This window comes from Bos indicus, chromosome 2, assembly GCF_029378745.1.
Source record: "Bos indicus isolate NIAB-ARS_2022 breed Sahiwal x Tharparkar chromosome 2, NIAB-ARS_B.indTharparkar_mat_pri_1.0, whole genome shotgun sequence".
NCBI lineage: Eukaryota > Metazoa > Chordata > Mammalia > Artiodactyla > Bovidae > Bos > Bos indicus.
In genome coordinates this window covers 112872141-112894266 of record NC_091761.1, presented here as the reverse complement: position 1 = coordinate 112894266, position 22126 = coordinate 112872141, and the positions used below count along the sequence as shown (strand labels likewise).

At 40.7% G+C, this 22126-nt stretch overlaps 1 protein-coding gene across 9 annotated transcripts in view; it reads left to right on the top strand.

The window, feature by feature from the left end:
• Positions 1-22126, top strand: part of DOCK10 (dedicator of cytokinesis 10) — a 304825-nt gene that overhangs the window by 232045 nt on the left and 50654 nt on the right. For all 9 annotated transcript variants that reach the window (XR_011562013.1, XM_070773197.1, XM_070773206.1 and 6 more), the window contains exons 25-28: positions 1887-1956; positions 5295-5408; positions 8908-8979; positions 15802-15948. Coding sequence is in view for 8 of the 9 variants with exons in the window: in XM_070773197.1 (XP_070629298.1) it covers positions 1887-1956; positions 5295-5408; positions 8908-8979; positions 15802-15948 (403 nt within the window). In the remaining variant the exon portion in view is untranslated. The remainder of the gene's footprint in view (positions 1-1886; positions 1957-5294; positions 5409-8907; positions 8980-15801; positions 15949-22126) is intronic.

The window sequence follows — 22126 nt, the reverse complement described above, 5'->3', positions numbered from 1 at the left end:
AGCATAACTCTCTGGAGATTCATCCAGGTTGTTACATCAATCAATAGTTCTCTCCTTTTTATGTGAGTAGTATTCTATATCATAATATGTTTAAAACTCACCCATTGAAGGATAGCTGGATTGTTTCCAGTTTTTGGTAGATTTGGGGTGAACATAAGTTTCCATTTCTCTGAAAAGAACAGTTGCTAGGTCATATGGTAGTTGTATGCATTGGGTTTTTTTCATATTGATTTATTTCTTGAGCTTAGTTGTGACACACAGGATCTTTGGCCTTTGTTGCAGCATGCAGGGTGTTTAGTTGTGGCATGCATGCTCCTAGTTGCAGCATGGAGGATCTAGGTCCCTGCCCAAGGATTGAACTCAGTCCCTCTGCACTCGGAGCTCAGAGAGCTAGCCACTAAGCCACCGGGCAAGTCCCAAAAGTGCTGGTTTTAAGAAATGCCGAATTATTTTCCTGAGTAGCTGTACCGTTTTTTCCCCACTAAATCTTATTTTTCTTTTTATGTTCAGTTTTTCTTTCACTGTTCTCGCTTTAAATTTGCCTTCGCTACATTCTTTCAACATTACTAATCTGTCTGGTGACTTTAGCAAATTACAGTCTTCTCTTTCTAGAGATAGGGTTTTCAGTTAATTATTGAATCATATATTCCTAAAGTTCATTTTTTTTTTAAAAAAATATTAGTCACAGCATTCTGGAAAAAAATTACTCTTTTTTTTTAATTTTATTTTATTTTTAAACTTTACATAATTGTATTAGTTTTGCCAAATATCAAAATGAATCCATCACAGGTATTGACATTGAAATGTCTCTAGTACCTTCATAACTACCACACATATTACTAGCCTCTTTTAGAAAGACAGTCATAGCTCAGCTGGTTGAGAATCCGCCTACAATGCAGGAGACCCTGGTTCAATTCCTGGGTCGGGAAGATCCCCTGGAGAAGGGATAGGCTACCCACTCCGGTATTCTTGGGCTTCCCTGGTGGCTCAGATGGTAAAGAATCAGCCTGCAATGTGGGATACCCAGGTTTGATCTCTGGGTTGGGAAGATCCCCTGGAGAAGGAAATGGCAACCCACTCCAGTATTCTTGCCTAGAGAATCCCCGTGGACAGAGGAGCCTGGCTGGCTACAGTCCATGGGGTCACAAAGAGGAGGACACTACTGAGTGACTAAGCACAGCATCATTTTTAAAGTAAAGCTCTGAAGCTAGAAAATTAAAACATCTCTAACATTCCTACAACCATCCAGTTCTGGAGCCAGATTAGAAGTCCCCAACTGTGCCTTCAGGTTGTACTCTTTTCAGCATGAGTATGTGCATCTGTTGGCAAAAACTCCTAAATATTTCAGCAGATAAACCTGTTAAAATTCTGAGATATTCCTAAGCACTACAGCCATGGAGTAACTGCAAGGATTAATGTGAAGAAATCAACCTGTACCACAATTGCTACTGAACTCTAACCCAGCTAAGGAGGAAAACCCAAAAACTTACATTTTAGACTGAATACTTTTTCCAAAAGCACATATATAACACCTCTAAGTTGGAAGACAAGCTCTTTAAAAACAGAATGTGATACTTAGAGGTTAAAGATCTTAAGTTTTAATAAGATACTAAAATCACTTCCTTTTCCAAAAAGACATTGTCAGCAGACACAAACTGTAATAGCAGCCATAAGACATTACTTTTATCTTCGTGTTTAGAAATTTCAAGGTTGGAAATGGCTAATGGATGTTATAGATACTGAACACCCGGTACTGAGTTTGAAATTGGTTCATTCATTCATTCAGTAATGATTAAGTGCCCAGCTCACCAAGCACTTCAGTGACAAACCAAGTGGTATTTTCCTGCCTTCTCCAGAAAGGCCACTCAACAGCTTTGCTCTTCCAGGGTTCTGACCGACATCGTGGCCAAGTGCCATGAGGAACAGCTGGAGCACTCTGTCCAGTCCTACATTAAGGTATGAAATTGCCACGTGGGCGTCAGTTGTATCCCCTTGTGCTGTGTGGCTTGTCTCATTTCCTGTCTGCAATAAGTGAGGAGTTCCCCTCTTTAGCTGAATGGTGCCCACCCCAGTCATACTGAACTTTCCCTTTAGTGACTTAGAACTCCTTCTTTTTTGCATTAATGGGATTAATGTATTATTTCAATATATAAATAATGCATACATGTGCAAATGAATATTTATATGGGGAGAAAAAGCAAAGAAAGAAGTGCAGGAGAAAACGAAAGTATGGTCTTTTGAAATCAACATTAGAAATATATGAAATTCCTCTGTAAATTTAAGGAAGATGCCTCCTGTTGGTTTGTTGAATGTGCTGTTTCTTCTGTAATGTTTTCTTAGCTCTTTTTATTGTTTTCTCAGGCATTATTTCATTTTCCCAGTTACTGTATATTTGTACCTGCTTCTGGTATGTTAAGTCCTTTCTCCTCCAGCATGAACCACTAGCCCATCCCATCAGTGTGCACTGCTTCCTCCAGTGGCCTTCGTCAGATGTCCACTTGGACATGTTTATATTCTCATTTTCAGTTGGCCTGTGAATTTATGCCAGTGAACTTGTGATGATGTTTGCACATTATAATTCCAGCCTAAAGGTCATCTTCTTGAAGGAAAAGAAAAAAACCATCCAGAGATAAATAAAAGTATCTTATATTCCTTTATATAAATAAAGGACCTAAATTTCAATTTTTATGTATAGATTATCTCTTTTAAGAGACATAGAACTTTTTAATTAAAATATTCCATGAATATATATAGGTAGACATATGCCCATGTAGTTTAGATGTCTAAAAAGGCAACCAGAGAAGAAATTTGGGGTCCTTTGTGCTAAAATTTTGTGACAGCAAGAGATAACTAAAAATTTTATTCTGGAGTGAACCCCTCTGAGATATTATCAGTGAGGAATTACTCTCATTACAGTTTCATATTAACATGTTTTTTATCTGTCAGAAAAGTTAAATGTCTTCCCAAATATCTAAGTATGAGTGTGTGCCCTTATATGCCAAAAATAGTAATTTCACAATAATTTCCCTATGGTATGATTTTACCCAATAAGGTCTACAATTCAATTGCCAAAGGCCAGTTCCATCTACAAATGCCTTTTTAGTTTGCTCTGTAAGACAGAGGCATAGCTTCCTTTTATAGGATATTGATGAGTTTACTGTTCAGCAGAATCATCTATAGAATTTTCATTCTCTCAACCCTTACCCCAGTTTTCCATTTCAAGCTCCGGAGGGCATGAAAGGAAAAAAATTTCCCAATCTCTGTCATACAAAGTCATCTCCTTTTCAACACATGTATTATTTACCTTGTTCCAGTAGAATTACCAAAAATTGCTTTTAGAACCCACTGATGTGACTATTTTTGTGACAGCCAAGGCTAGTTCCTGATGAGAGCCTTATATCAGCTCATAGAAGCAATCTGTAATGCTCTTGGAGTGGTATCCTGGCAGTGCTTCCTGGAGCAGTCCTTATTTTTAACCAGGATATTTAAAAAAATCCTGACGAGACCATTTGATTTTATGATGTAGGAGGATACTTATTGAGTTTGCTTTGAAGTGTTTTCTCCAGTGGACCACATTTTGTCAGTGTTTTAAATCCAGAAATACACCTACGTGGATTTTCAAGCTGATGACAATTCCTAAAGATGTTTCATAACATAATTTCATATGTCTAAAACAAATACAGACAAATATATATAACCAACTAAAATTTATTCTGGAAAAAGCACTAAAGTAGAAAATGGAAAACTAGATTCTAGTTAGGGTTAGATCGTTAACTCGGAGTGATCAGCCTGTCTGAACCTCACATTTCCTCTCTGTGAAGTGAGATGAGTGGATGAGATGAACATCCAGCTATCTGACTCTGTGATTTGACTCCTGCTATATATAGTACATGGCTGACAGTCTGACCTTGACCAAGGAATCTGATTTTTTTTTTCACCCTTAATGGAAAAAAATTAATTTCTAACATATACAATAATATTAAGCTCCACACCTAAGAGTTTAATGAAAACTGGGGTCAATACCTGCTTTGATGTCCTTGCAAAATGTGATCGTTGATATAGTTCATACTTATTCAGAAATATGCTAAACACCATTTCAAGTTCAGTGGTGCTAAATGCTGCTAACTCACTCCATCTACAATATCCAAAATGTACACATACACTCACCGTGTCTTTTTCAAAGATGTATGTCTAAAGTTGATCTAATTAGATACCATCGTTTATAGCAACTCATGGGATTGACATGGTTTAGCCAAAATTTTAAAAAATTTCAGAGCTAGTCAAAATGCCCTTGGAGCTAAGTAACTGTGCATGGGATTAGATAGTTGACTACATTACCCTCATAGGAGTCATAATCCATGAGGGGGAAAATTGTACTACTCTTGATTTTAGCTAGTTTCGTGCATCTCTTAGCCTTATTCTTCTCCTTTGGGATGAGCTTGGAGAAGTCAGACGCCTCAGGAGATTTAGGCATCAATGTGCTATGAAGTCAAAGAAATAGCTATAGACCCCAAATGCAAAGTGCCTCTGCTTTGTTTCTTGTCTGTCTTCACCCTTGACGATAGTGAAGTCCAAACTGTAAATATTATAAAGAAATGACCTTCCTTGAGGCAAACCCAACTCATAAGTAAAACATCATAAGCATTTTGTACTTTAAATATATGTGCATGAATTGATACTTAAAATATATGAAGAAATATGGAAGACTAAACCATGACATGCACTCACTGTGCCAACAACCGATCTTTTAAGGAAAAGGCCAGCAGCCTTTGTTATCTTACTGATGGCCAATGTTTATGAGCCTCTTGGTTGCCGCGTCTCAGCGTGAGGAGGTAGTGGACCCCGGGCTCGTGGGCAGTTCTCCTACTGGCCTCTGGAAGGCACCAGGTTCCCCACTTGGCTATTTGAGTGGGTGCTCTACCCTTTCAGGATGAAGAAATGCTACCATGCCACCCACCTGTTGCCAGTGGAAGGAAGGAGAAGGGGAAATGTGCCCTCAGTAGGTGGGTCAAAGCCCTCCATGTTTCCTTGAACCCGCTGAATTGCTCTCTGATCTTCTTTTTTATTTCTACTAAGAGTGTGTCAAGGAGAGCTTAGGTGAGCAAGGCTCTACCTGTACACAGCCCTCAGTAGGAGCAGGTGTGTATTACACTTACCATTGGGCCTTCATTTATTTCATGACAAAATCTGGCATGAGCAGATAATTTTGAGACATGAGTTATTCATGGAACATAATTTTTGACCCTTTGTTTTTAAGTGTTTAACTTTTTTTTCACCGTTTGGATTTTCTTCAGTTTGTGTTCAAGACTACGGCATACAAGGAGAGAACTATACATGAAGAACTGGTTAAAAATATGACTGGTCTTTTGCAATCAAATGACTCCACAACAGTCAAGCATGTCCTGAAGGTAAAGAATTTAAAGACGGGCTTTCACTGGGATGGCTTACACTCAACTCTGAAGGTGATAGGAGTCATTGATTTTTATAGATCGTTTCTCTTATGGTTTCTGGTGTAAGCTTCGTGTTGGAACAGTAGCATGTGACCCCATGGACTGTAGCCCACCAGGCTCCTCCGTCCATGGGATTCCCCAGGCAAGAATACTGAAGTGGGTTGCCATGCCCTCCTCCAGTATTAAGAGAACAGATCATCTTTAAAAGTAGAATGGACTCAGGTCCTTTGGCCTAAAGGCAAAATGAATGACTCTTAAGAATGGCCTGTAACATTCAAAAGTACTAAGTGTACCCAAAATAAAGTTTATGGGGTTTTTAGGCACAACAAGAGGAAAAATACCAACAAAAGGATTAATGATATATTAATGAGTAGACTGACAGCAGAAAGGAGGCAGAGAAACAGCTACTCTTTTTCCCCCAAAAGTTGCAACACATGCATTTGTAGTAACATAAAAGATGGTGAGAAGCTTATGAAGATATAACTCTAAGTTATTATAGACTTGTGAATGTACTCCCCTGCTAAATTAATTATCTATCATGACTTGACAGATAGATGATTGATGAGTAAGTAGCTAGAGAGGGCTGAGGCTGGATCAATAAGCATCAGCATTTCACTAAAATCAAAGTTGTCTAGGTCAAGTGGTTTGTTTGTTTAAATTTAAATTAGCTGTATGAGCATATTCATTCAATTTATCCAGCAAATATGTTCTAAGTGCCTTCCATACAACAAACACCATCCTCACCATCCTTGGCACTTGATATGCATATAGAGAATAGAATAAAAATCTCTGCCTTTGGGAAGTTTACATAGTACTGCAAGATAAAAAATAGTAAATGACCCACATAATAGCAAAGTTAATTAAATTGCATGTTCAGGGACTTCCCTGGCTGTCCAGTGGTTAAGACTCCACGTTGCCAATGCAGGGGGCTCAGGTTCAATCCCTGATCAGGAAATTAAGATCCCACATGTGGGAAGGAGAGGTTGAGATGAACTACAAGAGTCGCATTGACGTATATACACTACCATGTGTGAAACAGATAGCTAGTGGGAAGTTGCTGTGTGACCCAGGATGCTCAGCTTGATGCTCTGTGATGACCTAGAGGGGAGGGTGGGGTGGGAGGGCAGGGTGGAAGGGAAGCTCAAGAGGGAGGGGATGTATGTATACATACAGCTGATTCATGTTGCACAGCAGAAATTAACACAACATTGTAAAGTAATTCTAATTTCTTTTGTTTTAAAATAAAAAAAATTAGTTTTAAAATTTAAAAAATCGATTTAAAAAAATCCCACATGCCAGGCGGTGTGGCCTAAAGATTAAAAAAAAAAAAAGTCTTTAAATATGCTTTAAAACCTTAAAAAAGGTTTTAAAAAATGTTGGGAAAAAATTGCATGTTCAGCGGTGAGAAGTAGCATGGGAAAAGAAAATATCAAGCAGGTAAGGGCATGGGGAGCACTGAGGGCAGAGTGAGGTTTACAGTTTTAAATACAGTGGTCAGGATAGAGCTGTGGAGAAGGAAAGACCTCAGCAAAAAATGTGAGGGGGGTGAGAGAGCTAGAGACGTTTAGGGTAGAACATTAAAGGGAGAAGGGGAAACATACAGTATTTGTCATTCTTTGACTTATTTCACTAAGCATGTAATGCCCTCCAGGTCCATCCATGATGTCACAAATAGCAAAATTTAGTTCACTTATATGTGGAATCTAAAAAATAAAGCCAACAAGTGAGTATAAGAAAACAGAAACAGGCTTAGTGATACAGAGAACGAACTAGTGGTTATCTGAGGGGAGAGGAGTGAGGGGAGGGGCAAAATAAGTCAAGGGGATTAAGAGATACAAACTGCTAGGTATAAAATAAACTACAACAATGTAATGAGGAGCACAGGGTATATTGCCGGTATTTTATAATAACCTTGAGGAGTGCACTCCATAAAAATATTGAATCATTATGTTGTACACCTGAAACTTACATAACATTATTAAGTCAACTGTATTTCAATTAAAGAAAATAAAGATTGAGGGGAAGACCTGTATAATGTCGTAAGGCAGCAGCACACCTGGTGGACGTGCCTAAAGGATGGCAGGAAGGTCAGGAGCCACGTAAGCAAAGAGAGGAGGCAAGATGAAGTCAGAGAGGCACCAGGAGGTTAGGCGGGTAGCGTAAGGCCTGTGGGCCACTGTCAGGGCTTGGGCTTCTGCTGGGAGAGAAACTGGGAGCCATGAGAGGCCTTTGAGGGGAGAAGTGAATTGAGCTGACCATGGTTCAAAAGGGTCTCTCTGATGACTGCATAGAGAATAGACTGTAACGGGGTGAGGGTGGGGACAGGGTCGCTGGAGAAGGCTGCCTACCTAGCATCCTTGGGTGTTCTTTGCTGCTGTGTGTGCTCAGTTGTGTCTGACCCTTTGTGACCCCATGGACTGCAGCCCACCAGGGTCGTCTGCCCATGGAGTTTTCCAGGCAAGAATTCTGGAGTGGGGTACCATTTCCTTCTCCAGAGGATCTTCCCAACCCAGGGATCAAACCCACATCCCTTGTGTCTCCTGGATTGGCGGCCAGTTCTTTACCACTAGCGCCACCTGGGAAGCCCTGGGTATTCTTTGGCCTTCTCCAAGTGCACCCCTTCTCATGAGGCAAAGTGTGAAGGGAGTCAAAGGAATGCCGCCTGGAACTATAAGGATTCCCAGGAGCCCCCACCTTTAGAGCTTGTAGGTTTATTCCTGGGCCTGCTTACACCTCTTTAGAAGTCCATACTAAAGAGGGAAACTCTTGTTGCCTGAGTGTAGCCCCAGACCTAAGGCAGGAGCAGTGTATGGTGGGAGAGAGGAACTGTGGAGAGGTTTGTGGGCAGCGCTTGGGCTTGCAGGCTGGACAGTCACACCAGGTCCCTCAGGGCAGGACGGAGCCCCGGGTGAGAGGAAGGGGTGGGCCAGGGTCATGCTCTTCCTATGCTCCCACATTCAGGTACAGTATTCCAAAATGTCATGAAGTTGTATTTGTCAAGGTAGGAAGAGCCAACATACTTTATTTAACACTCTGTTAGCTTTTAAATACTTAAACATACAGCTTCCATTTTTACTTGCCTCTACCCATCGTAATGTGAGGGGTGGGCCTGCTACAACATTTAGTTTTGTTTAAGGAAAACAGGTAGAACACCCCATGAATAAGTATTTCCTAAGACGACTGTCTAATCAGCCATGTCAAATAAGCCAGTTTCTTGTGTTATACAGTCTTTGAGATGACTGGGAAACAGAAATACCTGGCATTTACATTTCCCATTAGAATTTTGCTAAGGATGATCCTAACATAATGGAGACTATATTATTCCTCTGATGCATTTAATTTCAAAGAATACATTCCAAGATAAAGATTTTATAGTATCGCATGTTGTAAAGAACAGAATTATCATTACTTTGCTGTAAGATAATAAATTTCTGATTGTCTTTTCTTTTCCTAACAGCATTCCTGGTTCTTCTTTGCAATTATCCTAAAATCCATGGCACAGCACTTGATTGACACAAATAAAATTCAGGTACGATCATATGTAATAAAATAGCATCCAACAATTATGCTCATGAATATTCTCTGAATAATGAATATGCTCTTATTAGTTCCATTTTTATTTGTTTTCTAAACCTTACTGATTTATGCTCACTGCTTTAAGAATTTTTTTATCTGGACCATTTTTAAAGTCTTTATGGAATTTGTTACAATATTACTTATCTTTTACGTTTTGGTTTTTTGCTAGCAAGGCATGTGAGATCTTAGCCTCCCCCAGAGAGAGTGTTAGTCAGTCAGTCATGTCCAGCTCTTTTCGACCCCATGGAGTGTAGCCTGCCAGAGTCGTGTGTCCGTGGAATTCTCCAGGCAAGAATACTGGAGTGGGTAGCCATTCCCATCTCCAGGGGATCTTCTCGACCCAGGGATTGAACCTGGATCTCCTGCATTGCAGGCAAATTCTTTACTGTCTGAGCCATCAGGGAAATCCCTTAGTCCCCCAGTCAGGGATCGAACCCACACGCCTTGCCTTGGAAGGCAAAGTCTTAGCCACTGGACCACCAGGGAAGTCCCTGCTCATGCTTTCTATGTAGGAGACGTGATTGTGTGTCAGTACAGGTCCTTCAGAAGCAGATGGAAGGACAAAGTTAGAAATGCAAAATGACTGTAAAGGATAAAAAGACAGGCAAAAGGACTAGGGAAGTCTGATGCCTGTGAAAGGAAATGGCAAAGGAAGGAGGATTGACTGCAAAGAGCCTTGCAGTGAGACAGTTTTAGCTGGACCAATGGGCTGTCTGAGAGCAAGGAATGTTCATGAGGAAAGTCCTGCATTGGGCAGATGATCTGACTCTGACACCTCTGCAAGCTTGGAGCAGCCAGGGAGAATGTGACCTTGGTGACCTTGGCATGGTCTCTTGAGTGCATCCCCAAAACTCCGTAGCTGTTTCTTTCATCAAGCAGATTTTTTCTCAAAGGAATGTCTGCGCTGTGCATATCCTTGACTGCCACCTTCGGTCCACGGTCCACAGATTACACTACATTTTGCAAATGTCTCTGATTCTGCCCCTCCGTAGCTTCCCTGGGCCTCTCTTCCTGAAAAATGGGGCCTAGTGGGATTTGATTAACTGTAGTCTGTTACTGTTGCTGGCCTCAGGACCGTACATGGTTCTCATCGCCTCCCTCCTCTGCCATCCATTCTAGATTCCCCTCACCTTCAGCCAGTAGCTCTGAAGGTCTCAGTCACTTACCTGTGTTGTGGCCCAAACGCTCATTCCAAATGGGTCCAGAGTGGTCTCAGCCTTTGGACCATTTCTAGTTACAGTTGGGTAAGGAGGATCAAGAACCTCCCAAGTAGATTCCCTGATTTCTGCATGTATTTCTCTCTGTTCTCTTTGTGAGTAAGACCAGGCAGAAACCTCAGACACTATGCCTCCTTCACTGGGAGACTAAATCAGAACAGTATTGCATGGGGTGGGGATAGTGGTGAATAGCAATTATTGTCTTCATTTATACTCTTGGTGGGGGAGGGGCAGTGTCTTAGGCCAAAACCTATAGAGCCCTTTGAAGATGGACTTTAGAATCATTATATTATACACTTACTAAAGCTGCAGGACACTTTCTTTAGGGACCCTGTCTCCTTTTCAGTTAGTGTGTACCAGATTTGAGAACTGACTCAGGTCCAGGAAGACAGAGGCCAAGTTACCCTTGGCCAAGCCGCCAGTCAAGCATCCAGTGTGTTTACTGCAAATGCCAATTGTGTCAATACAAATTATACATTTAGACCAGGTAAATGGCTGGTGGTCAGATCTTTGAACCCAGTGGACCTGCTGCTAACAGAACTTAGGACTACATTATTAATCTTGTGAGTTTCTACTCTAAGCAGGTGGACATGATGGTATTTTGGTCTCCAGATATCAACATCAGTTCAGATCCTGTGTCCACTCGTGCTTCAAATGTTTGAGTGTAATCACCTAAGAAAATCCTATAGGGTCCTTTGGAGAAGGACTTTAGAATCATTGCATTAGACACTTATTCAAGCTGCAGGACATTTTCTTTAGGGACCCTGCCTCCTCTTCAGCCAGCGTGTACCAGATTTGAGAACTGACTCAGGTCCAGGAAGATGGAAGAGTCATGGCTATTTGTTGGAACAGAGATCCTTGTTTTCTGATGGTCCATTTTGTCTTATTGGTGGATATGAAGCAGTGCCATTGTTGCCTGCTACCTGTCTTGTCCCTAGGGATTCCACACATCAGTAACCAGCCCTACAGCTTCCTGAGAGTCAAGCCCCCTTGGCTGCTCTCCAGACTTGCCATTTGTCTTGATCATCACAGCCACTGGTCCCTGGAGATTGGGTGCAATCACATGACCTCTGTATATAGCTGACCCTCATCCTCATGGCTGTTAGTGAGCCAACACTGTATTTGTCTCTCCCACCTGCAGAGGGGAGATACCATTGAATGTCTTAGGGATGTCAGTCCCTAATACCTTCTGGATGGCTTTGGTGCACAGTGGGTCTTCTGGGCTCATATTTCCATTCCTATATGTCCACTTCCCTCTGCCTTTTTATTCCTTCCTCTATCATCTGCCAGGGCAACCCAGGTATTTTCATCCTGCTTAAAATGAGCCATCTCCAGGACTCCTAAGAGCCACCTAACAGTGAGTGGTCCATCCCCTGAATTCTTGTTTAAGCCCACGTCCTGACAAAGTGCCCTCAACTCAGTGAATTTGAACTTATCCACTCTTTCATTCTGGCCACGTTGATCAAACACCCGCAACGTTGTCTCAGTGGTACTCCCACGTGGCCCTTGCCAGTACATGCTGTGCTGTTTTGAGTTACTCAGTCGTGTTCAACTCTTTGCGGCCCCATGAACTGTAGCCCACCAGTCTCCGCTGCCCATGGAATTTTCCAGGGAAGAATACTGGAGTGGGCTGCCATTTCCCTCGCCAAGTGATCTTCCTGACCCAGGGATCAAACCCGAATCTCTTGCTTCTCCTGCATTGGCAGGCGAGTTCTTTACCACTACCATCACTTGGGAAACCATATCTGGCACATGCTAGCTAAATCTTATTAACTCCTTGGGGTATACACTCTTCCTTACCTTATTAGGCTGAGCAGGTTCACAGCTGAGTTGAGCTGGGGTATAACCCAGTTAATGCCCGGAGCTTCAGGAGAGGAGGAAGGACAGCTCCCAAGGGGTCTGCCTATTGCCTTGCAGGCTTCTGCAGCATCTTCCCACATGCCAGAAGTGCTGCCTCTTAGAGGAGAGGAATGGGGCACTGAGGATTCAGGGGTCTCTGCAGAGCCACCATCCACACCTCCAGCCTCAAGTCTTTCCAAACATGGTCTTGACATAGCATAAGAGACCTGCCCTGGCTGTGCATCTAATCATCTCTAGTATTCCAGAACTCTGAATTCTTAAGTCCCAGGTTTGCTTTTCAGCTGTGTCTGCTCTTCTACTCCCAGAGATAACAGCCTCCGACCTGGGAGCAAGAGAAAATCTAACATGATGATAAGGATGATTCCTGTCTCTCTGTTATTAAGCTCTATCAGGACACCTCAGCATTATAACCCTCGCTCTGCCATTAACATGTTAGATGATAAAAAAGACACTGAACATCTCACAGCCTGCTTTCCCATGTGTAAAAAGAACGGACTGGACTAAAATCTTTCAGTTCCCACTAGTATATATCTGCTCAAATCGATAGGTTACAAACATCCTATGAACAGCCTAAGAACAGAAGAACTTCTCATGGACAGCAGTTCATATTCACTGAGTCCAGTTCCCTTTTCATGACCCTCTTCAGGAGCAGCCACCACACCCAGTTTTCTTCCAAGGGCACATGACCATCTAATGTTCTAACCAGCTCTATGTATCACATTAGGAGTAGACCAGATGCCATCATTTGACTTAAAAGCATTCCCAATAAGCATCTCCCAAGCTATTTGCATTTTCTTTATTTTTTTTTAATTGCAAAGTGAATGGCTTTCTTTGTTATTAAAACAATATTCCACTATCAGGAAGCTTTGAGGAAGTCATATCCTCTAGTCTGGTCTTCTGAGAGGCAGATAGCACCTCCCTGAGACCCCTGCTTTCTTGTCCAAGGCAAATTCCTATTTATTAGGGCTTTCCAGGTGGCACTAATGGTAAAGAACCTGCCTGCGATGGAGGAGACACAAGAGATGTGGGTTTGATCCCGGGGAAGATCCCCTGGAGGAGGCCCTGGCAACCCTTATGGTAAAGAACCCTCTGAGAGGCAGACAGCACCTCCCTGGCACTCCTGCTTTCTTATCCTTGTCAATTCCTATTTACTAGAAAATGCCGAATGCCTTCTCAACACTGAGCTCTAGTAGCGAAAGGTTGCTTGTATTGGCTGCATGTTTTGTTTTCCATCAGCCCCTTGTTCCTAACACAACTCCCAAATGCCTGAAACTCAGCCCCTGCATTCTGCATCTGGTCCTTGTGATCTCTGCCGTATCATAGCCCAGGTTTTCCAGCAGGTTCCAGCTTGCAGCTGTGGATCCGACTGTCACCTCACTGCCTTCCTCCCTTTCCTGAGACAGAAAGCCCCGTCCCCAGCTCAGCAGTTCTCCCCTCTCAAGACTGTGGGATAGACTTCTGGAGAAGAATTTAAAGTATTACTCATTGGGAATTCCCTGCTGGTCTAGTGGTTAGGACTCGACACTTCCACTCCTGGGGACAGGGTTTGATCCCTAGTCAGGGATTCTGACTAGGATCCTACAAACCCTGTGGCACAACCAAAAAAGTTAAAAAATAAAGATGTTACCTGTGTATACCAATCAGCATGTCTTGGGGTTAAGAGTGGGAGTAGGCTTCAAGGGGAGTTTGAAAGGAAGACAAAAAAAGGGCAGGGAGGAGGAACGGAGGAATTATCAAGGTCCAGGCTGTTAATGCATATCCTTGTGAAGAAAATGTCATCACTGATGTGTTTAATGTCTCTTAGAGGACTAACATGGCACCCCACTCCAGTACTCTTGCCTGGAAAATCCCATGGACAGAGGGGCCTGGTAGGCTGCAGTCCATGGGGTCGCTAAGAGTCGGACACGACTGAGCGACTTCACTTTCACTTTTCAGTTTCATGCATTGGAGAAGGAAATGGCAACCCACTCCAGTGTTCTTGCCTGGAGAATCCCAGGGATGGGGGAGCCTGGTGGGCTGCCGTCTATGAGGTCGCACAGAGTCGGACACGACTGAAGCGACTTAGCAGCAGCAGCAGCAGAGGACTAACGCAGTGAAAAGAGGAAAACGACAATTGTGCTTTGATTATGTAAAACCTGATTGTTGTTTTCACAGGTGAATCATTTACCCTTATTTCTCAAGGGATATGGAGCAGAATGAAAAATGATGTATACAGTTAAATCCACTAGGTTTATTTGTTGTCAATTTAATTTTATTTCAATAGTAAACTTTGAATATATACAGAGAGTAACCATGAGATTCTTAAACTGACAGTCATTTCCTGGTAAAAATGGCAAAAAAAAAGCCAGTCGAAGCCAACTGCAGCATTCTGTAGTTAATCAGTATTTGTGCTCTGCAGTTTCTCTAATTTTAGCCTCCATGGTTTTTATTCTTGCACCATGGAAGGTTGAGTGCTTAGATTAAGAAAATAAAGGTTAGTCAAACTCTCAATTGTCTGTTTCTGTCTATAGTGAAATTGCAAGTCTAATTTTAAAGCCATCTTCTAAAGGTGAATGAATCTTACCTATCTTGTGCAAAGAAATTGTATAAATTCACAAAGCAGTGACAGAAATGGGAAAACTCAGCTGCCTGAAATTTTCCGAGTTAAAATAGGAGGCGTAGATTTCTGTACCCAAGGGCACTCTTTAGGGGCCTGTAGAGTTTTACTCAGTGTAGTGAGTGTAATTGTGTAACTGTGTACACAACTACTCAGTGTAGTTGTGTAATGTCACAGCCAAACCATTTTTTATCTTATGGCAAAAGCATTTTGACAGTGAAGTCTCACTGACAACTGTCATGGGCATATGCTAATACCAGAGTTAAGACCAGCCGGTATAGACTTCCATCTATAAGATGAATAACGTTTGAGCGTCTAATGGAAAACATGGTGATTATAGTTGATAGCACTGTATTGTATAATTGAAATTTGCTAGGAGAGTAGAACTTAAGTGTTCTCGCCCCAAAAATATGTATGTGAGCTGATGGATGGCTTAATTAACTAGATGAGGGGTGGGGATTCTTTCACAATTTATTATGTGCATGAAAACACCAGAGTGTATGGTGTAAATATGTTATAATTTTATATGTCAGTTATGTCTCTTATAAAACTGAAATAACTTTTATAAAAAAGCTAGCTGGTACTCACAACTTAGAGGACATTTCAAACTAATATCTGTACTCATTCAGTTATTCATTCATTGATTTCTTATAGTTGTTTATTGGAAGATTCTTATTAATAGTCTTAAAAAATCAAAATAATTGATTTTTAAATTAGAAAACTGTGAATCAAAGAAAATCTAGAATAATAGTCATTAAACCATTCATAGTAGTTATTTCCTGAGAAGGCAAGAAGGGGTATTAAGAGGTTATAAAAAATGTTACATTTCTATGTTGTCTGAATAGTTTGCAATTCATATATGTTATAATTTATAATGAAAAAGTGAAAGCTTTATTGGCCAAAATAGAAGAAAAATTCACTGAAAAGTGGAAATCATGACCTTGAAATTGAAATGGCTTCTAATTTCATTATTGCTTTCAAATTTCCAAAAAGACTTTTTGTTTGATAATAAATAGAATGAAGTTAAGTCTTACAGGTTATGTTTTCCAGGCTTAGTATTTCACAGATCTCATTGTAAAGCAATGATCCATTCTTTCTTTAGCTTTCTCGGCCTCAAAGATTTCCTGAATCTTTTCAAAATGAATTGGACAATCTTGTCATGAGCTTCGCTGACCACATGATTTGGAAAAACAAAGACGCACTTGAAGAAACAAAAAGGGCAAACCACAGCGTTGCCAGATTTCTTAAGGTACATTATACAAAGCCTGATTCTCTTCAGGCCTGTGTGATAGTGGCTGTGAGATACTCTACGTGTTAATTAAGTCACGGGTTCATTTATGATGAGAAGTCAGGACTACCATGATTAGATGAATGCTTTCATCTATATGTCTTTCTTGCTTGAAATACTTTCTGATTTTTTTTTCCAATTTGGAGTCCTATAGAACAAAAATCAAGGTTAGAGAAAAGTATCTGTTTGAATATTGCCAAATGTAGGACTCCTAAATATTTTTAAAGAGAAAAGTGATATTTTTAAAGGAGAACTTGTCCTGAGGCAATATTTTTGTCTCGGACTTTTCTAACCTTGAAGTGATATTTTGGCATGGCTACAGCTCTCACAATGATGCCAAATAGCCACTTTGGAAAAATTTGGGGGAATTGAGCATTTTTGTTGTTTTACTTCCAGGCTCTTTTTTACATGATGAAAATATTATAAATTAGCTACATAAAAGGAAAATGATCAGTTAAAGTATTTAGCAACATAAAATGAAATATATATATGCATACATATATATATTTAGCAATATTTATTTATATTAAATTAGGAAGAAAAATGAGCTTAGTCCAAAATTAGCTAATGTAGAATGATGGTGTATCACTGAACAGATAATGCATCCAATCGGAAAGATAATGTGTTTCTTCTGTTCCTTCTTTTGCCCAACTGTTGACTATTGGTGACCTTGATGAAGGCACTTTTCTTGCTTTTTTGTAGTAGACACCAAGACATACTGGATAGTTGTGGGAACTTATCAATAAATACTAGTAACAAAGAGACTATGGAGATAGATGGAAAATTAGCTGAAGTTGTCATTCATGAATTTTCAGTTCAGTTCAGTCGCTCAGTCGTGTCCGACTCTTTGCAACCCCATGAATCACAGCACGCCAGGCCTCCCTGTCCATCACCAACTCCTGGAGTTCACCCAGACTCATGTCCATCGAGTCCGTGATGCCATCCAGCCATCTCATCCTCTGTCGTCCCCTTCTCCTCTTGCCCCCAATCCCTCCCAGCATCAGAGTCTTTTCCAATGAGTCAACTCTTCGCATGAGGTGGCCAAAGTACTGGACTTTCAGCTTTAGCATCATTCCTTCCAAAGAAATCCCAGGGCTGATCTCCTTCAGAATGGACTAGTTGGATCTCCTTGCAGTCCAAGGGACTCTCAAGAGTCTTCTCCAACACCGCAGTTCAAAAGCATCAATTCTTCGGCACTCAGCCTTCTTCACAGTCCAACTCTCACATCCATACATGACCACAGGAAAAACCATAGCCTTGACTAGACAAACCTTTGATGGCAAAGTAATGTCTCTGCTTTTGAATATGCTATCTAGGTTGGTCATAACTTTCCTTCCAAGGAGTAAGCATCTTTTAATTTCATGGCTGCAGTCACTATCTGCAGTGATTTTGGAGCCCCAAAAAATAAAGTCTGACACTGTTTCCACTGTTTCCCCATCTATTTCCCATGAAGTGATGGGACTGGATGCCATGATCTTCGTTTTCTGAATGTTGAGCTTTAAGCCAACTTTTTCACTCTCCACTTTCACTTTCATCAAGAGGCTTTTTAGTTCCTCTTCACTTTCTGCCATAAGGGTGGTATCATCTTCATATCTGACGTTATTGATATTTCTCCCTGCAATCTTAATTCCAGCTTGTGTTTCTTCCAGTCCAGTGTGTCTCATGATGTACTCTGCATGTGAATTTTAATTCAGTCTAATTTCTTTTTTGACGTGTCAAATGCTCTTTCAAATTATGTACTATGCATGTTTACCTCTTAAAATTTCCTTTTCACTGTTTTACATCTTAATTTTGCTTTTTTCTTGCTTCAAGAAAGAGAAAGAGATGGTCAGGCTTAAGGAGGAAGAGAGTAAAACAGAAAAAAAATTTACTCTAATTTTCTACCACATTTTAAGACCTATGAGAATAAAGTTTGTTACTATGCTAGTAGTTTATTTGAAGTGCTTGATGAAAAAGAAAATTTGGAGAAAATGACATGTTGTCCAATTTGTAAGCACACTGCATTTAAGAAACATCTGCAGAGTATTCTTCCCTAAATTGCAAAAAAAAAAAAAAAAATGTTGCATAAGCAAGTCTCTTAAAAAGGGAAAAGACCCCTTATCTACCCTCTTTGGATTAAATGTTCTGTACTTATTAGAAAAAAATATGCTTTCCTTGGACCTCATTTATGCAAAAGTAGCTTCTGGTGGTACATAAAGTAATGTCTAACATGAATGTCCAAGGTGAAAAGAGACACAGAGTATACAGCTAATGGTGACACCAGTGGTTTGTGAAAGCTGTGGGTAAAAAGCATGGATTGACAATAGATAAACAAATACAGTCTATAAGATATGTGGATCCATGGACTGCAAACTGAAAGCAGGACTTTTGTGACGTTCATAAATGGAAACGCTAACTTAGTATAATGTACATTATAAAAATCCATTGTACAGGCATTGTTTTGAGACTATTGCTTTTACAGAATTTATTTGACCCAGAAAGCTTGTTTTAAAATGTAAAGTTTATTATATGAATCATCTGAACGCAGAAAGGAAAAGAGAAAAGAAGATGACATGGTTTTTTTATGTTAAATTGAATGTAGTCATTTGGCATAATGCATGTGAACTGATGAACTTTGAGTGTTCAGCTGCTCAACACTGCCCCACTGTTGGCGTTACAAAACTTTTATATTCCCAGAAAGTAGTTATTCACTTAACTTAGGTTTCAAATGACTTTTATCTCTTTTGGTTGTTGAATTCTACATTAGTAATCTAATACTGTAAGTTAGTTGTCATCAGAATTTAACAACTGAAGTATCGTAACACCATGGTTGTACCAAGATTGTTTTCCAAAAATGGAGAATGTGGTACCTCTGGGGTGACCACATGAAAGTGTCCTAGGTGAGAAAGTGTCCTCTTTTGTCTTACATCATGGGAAAATAATGTTTTTGTAGCACTTAAGCCAGAAACCTTGTCCATTTCTCTGACCGTTCTCTCCTAGAGATAGATAGGATGCAAATGCATCCATGTCTACATATGTAGCTTCTGTAATTTTTCTTTCCACTGCCAATCTGGGTCACAACTCTAATTTACCTGAGAGTAGCTGTCTAGATACTCTTCTCTTGCAAATATAATACCAAGGAGGTAGCAAAGGAAAGTTCATTCTGATTTTAATTTTCCTTCTCAGACAGCCATGTCTTTTTACCCACTCTTCTGACTATTCTCTACTTTATTTCAATTTGCTTTTGGAAACCATTTGGCAATCATCTAATATAAAAGACAGATTTTGGTAGCAAAATATTTTAAAGAAACATCTGTGATATTACTCTCTAAATATCAAAAAAAAAGATGGATAAGCAAGTCTATGAAAGGGAAAGTCTTTATATTTACTCTCTTTCACTTAAATGTTCTGTGTTTGTGGAATAAATAAATGTTTTCTATAAATTCAATCTATGCAAGAGTTGCTGTGGAGATACATAAGTTAATACCTAGTAAAGTTTCCAGATGAGAAAGAAAAAGATGGACCAAGTAGTTTTGTAAAATATAAAGGGAAAGGGTATCAGATGCGTGTTTTGTAATTTGAGTTCATAACTGATCGCTAAATAAGCTATAGAATAAAATTCTCATTGGTTCTCACAGTTGGTGAAACAAAATAAATAATTTTTTATTACAATATATCTTTGCGTGTTTAATTTAGAATATTTTCCTTTATTAAGCCAAACTGAGAAAAAGTCTGATAGGGTATGTTATTCTTTATATCAACAATCTGCAAATTTTTTTCTGTAAAGGGTCAAATGTTAAATATTTTTAGTTTTGCAGACCATACAGTTTCTGTGGCAAGTACCCAACTCAGCTAGAAACAATCATAGACCATTCTGTGTTAGTCACTCATTCGTGTCCAACTCTTTGCAACTCCGTGGAGTGTAGCCTACCAAGCTCCTCCATCTTTGGGATTCTCCAGGCAAGAATACTGGAGTGGGTTGCCATTTCCTTCTCCAGGGGATCTTCCTGACCCAGGGATTGAACCTGGGTCTCCTGCATCGCCGGCAGACTCTTTACCATCTGAACCACCAGGGAAACCCATAGACCATTCACCATGGACAATATTTAAACAAATGGGTACAGCTGTGTCCCAATACAACATCATTTACAAAAACAAACAGTGGGCCAGTTTTGGCTCATGGAACATAGTTTGCCAAAGCCTGCTATAAATTGTTTTCTGCTAATATGGAAGGTTAATATAAATTATTTTAAAACAAAAGCAGAGAGGCCCCTCCATGCCTTAACAATGGGTGAAAGATCCTCTGCCCTTGGGGTTAAGAAGGTGCTGGAATGGGCCAGAACAGGGTACCGATGACAGGAGAGACACATTTGATGAAGCTTGACCTGCAGGAGGGCTCTTTGTAGGAAAAAGGCTGATTCTACCAGCTTTGTATCCTTGGAACAACCTGCCCCCCTTATCCCTCACTGCCCCTTGAAAAGAGTATGACAAGTTCTCCACATAGAAGGTCTTAAATCTCAAGAACTCTGAGTTTTCCTAGACCTCCCCCCCCCCCAGGGTAGGCACCCTCCTCCTCATTTTCCCCTTTCATGGGTGATGGAGTTTGGTTTCCTTTGAAAGCTCACAGATTAGCTACAGTAGCCTCTGGGAGGTGGCAACTGCAACCTTTCAATGACATGACTCACAAATTCCTCCTCCATCTTATCAAGGTGCCCTGTGACTTCACCAAAGTGCTTCTGTTCTTATGCTCTTTCTTGAGAAGTTTCTAGAACCCATAGTTATACTAGATGGTCTTCCTCTCTGCAAAGTGAGACCCAAGCTTCTTCCCAGCAGGAATGAGACAGCAATAGCAGAGGTCTCCAGGGAGAGAGCTCCACATTGGGAATATTCCAAGGGTCACCAGTTGGGACTTCATTCTACAGATGGAGAACCTTAGAGGACCTGACCCACTTGCTGAGAGCCTGCATAGTGCAGAGGACATCAAAGCCCTCTTCCTCCCCTCCTCTACATGTTCTGCACCTGTGATTATGCTTTGGTGTTACCTTTCCTCACTGTTCTGTTGGAAGATAGGAGGACCAGGGAGCCATTCACTTTTTTACTAAGGGGAGATGATTGAAAGAACTTAAATTCATACTGAAAATGAAGATATAAATGAAGTAGTATGTAATGAATAGGTACATTTAAAAAACTCAGAATAAAACATAGAAAAATGGAAAGGAAAAACAAACATGATTGACCAATCAACTGGAAATGTTATTAGAGAAAATGACTCATGTTTCTACATGGGCGTATTTCAATGGGAAATCGTCCACTTGGAATACTACCTATAGGGCTTTCCAGGTGGCACTAGTGGCAAAGAAATCGCCTGCCAATTCAGGAGACATAAGAGACGCAGGTTCCATCCCTGGGTCGGGAAGATCCCCTGGAGGAGGTGGACGAGGGCATGGCAACCCACTCCAGTATTCTTGCCCGGAGAATCCTGTGGACAGAGGAGCCTGGCAGGCTACAGGCCATCGAGTTGCAAAGAGTTGGACACGACTGAAACAACTTAGCACGCACATATGCGTACTGCCTATAACAAGATTTTATGTCCAGTCCTTTCTGAGAAAAGAGATTTGTTTGTAAAACTGAGAGATTAAGAAACGCGAAACTGTTACAATGGACCCTACTGGACTCTGGATGAGAAAGAAGCCTTCTATACTGAGTGATACAGCAGCCGAGAAATTTTCCCACGTGATACACATATTCGCACACTTGTGGATGGGTAGAATGAAACACACATGCAGTGATGACCTCCATAAGCTAATCTACTATAGTGCCCAAGATGCTGCATCAGGAAACAGTCCATGCCCACATCATACTTTTCCAGTGCAGGAACTGGCCCCCATAGCTTGGTTACTGGTTACGTGGCCATTAGTCTTTGGGATAGAGAGCAGATGCTGAGCTGACTTGCAATGCTTGCCTGACTCCTCTAAAGCTACCTACTGCTTAAGACTCTCCTTATTACAGTTACAAGAGTGTGAAGACAGAGTAAGACAGACAGTGAGCAGCTCACTGATAGAAATCTCAGGCTCTCTTACCTTCACTCTTCAAATTCAAGCCGCCTTGGCTGAAAAGAAAAGCTATTGAAAGAGGCCAGTGAGATTGCAAAAGGTTTCCC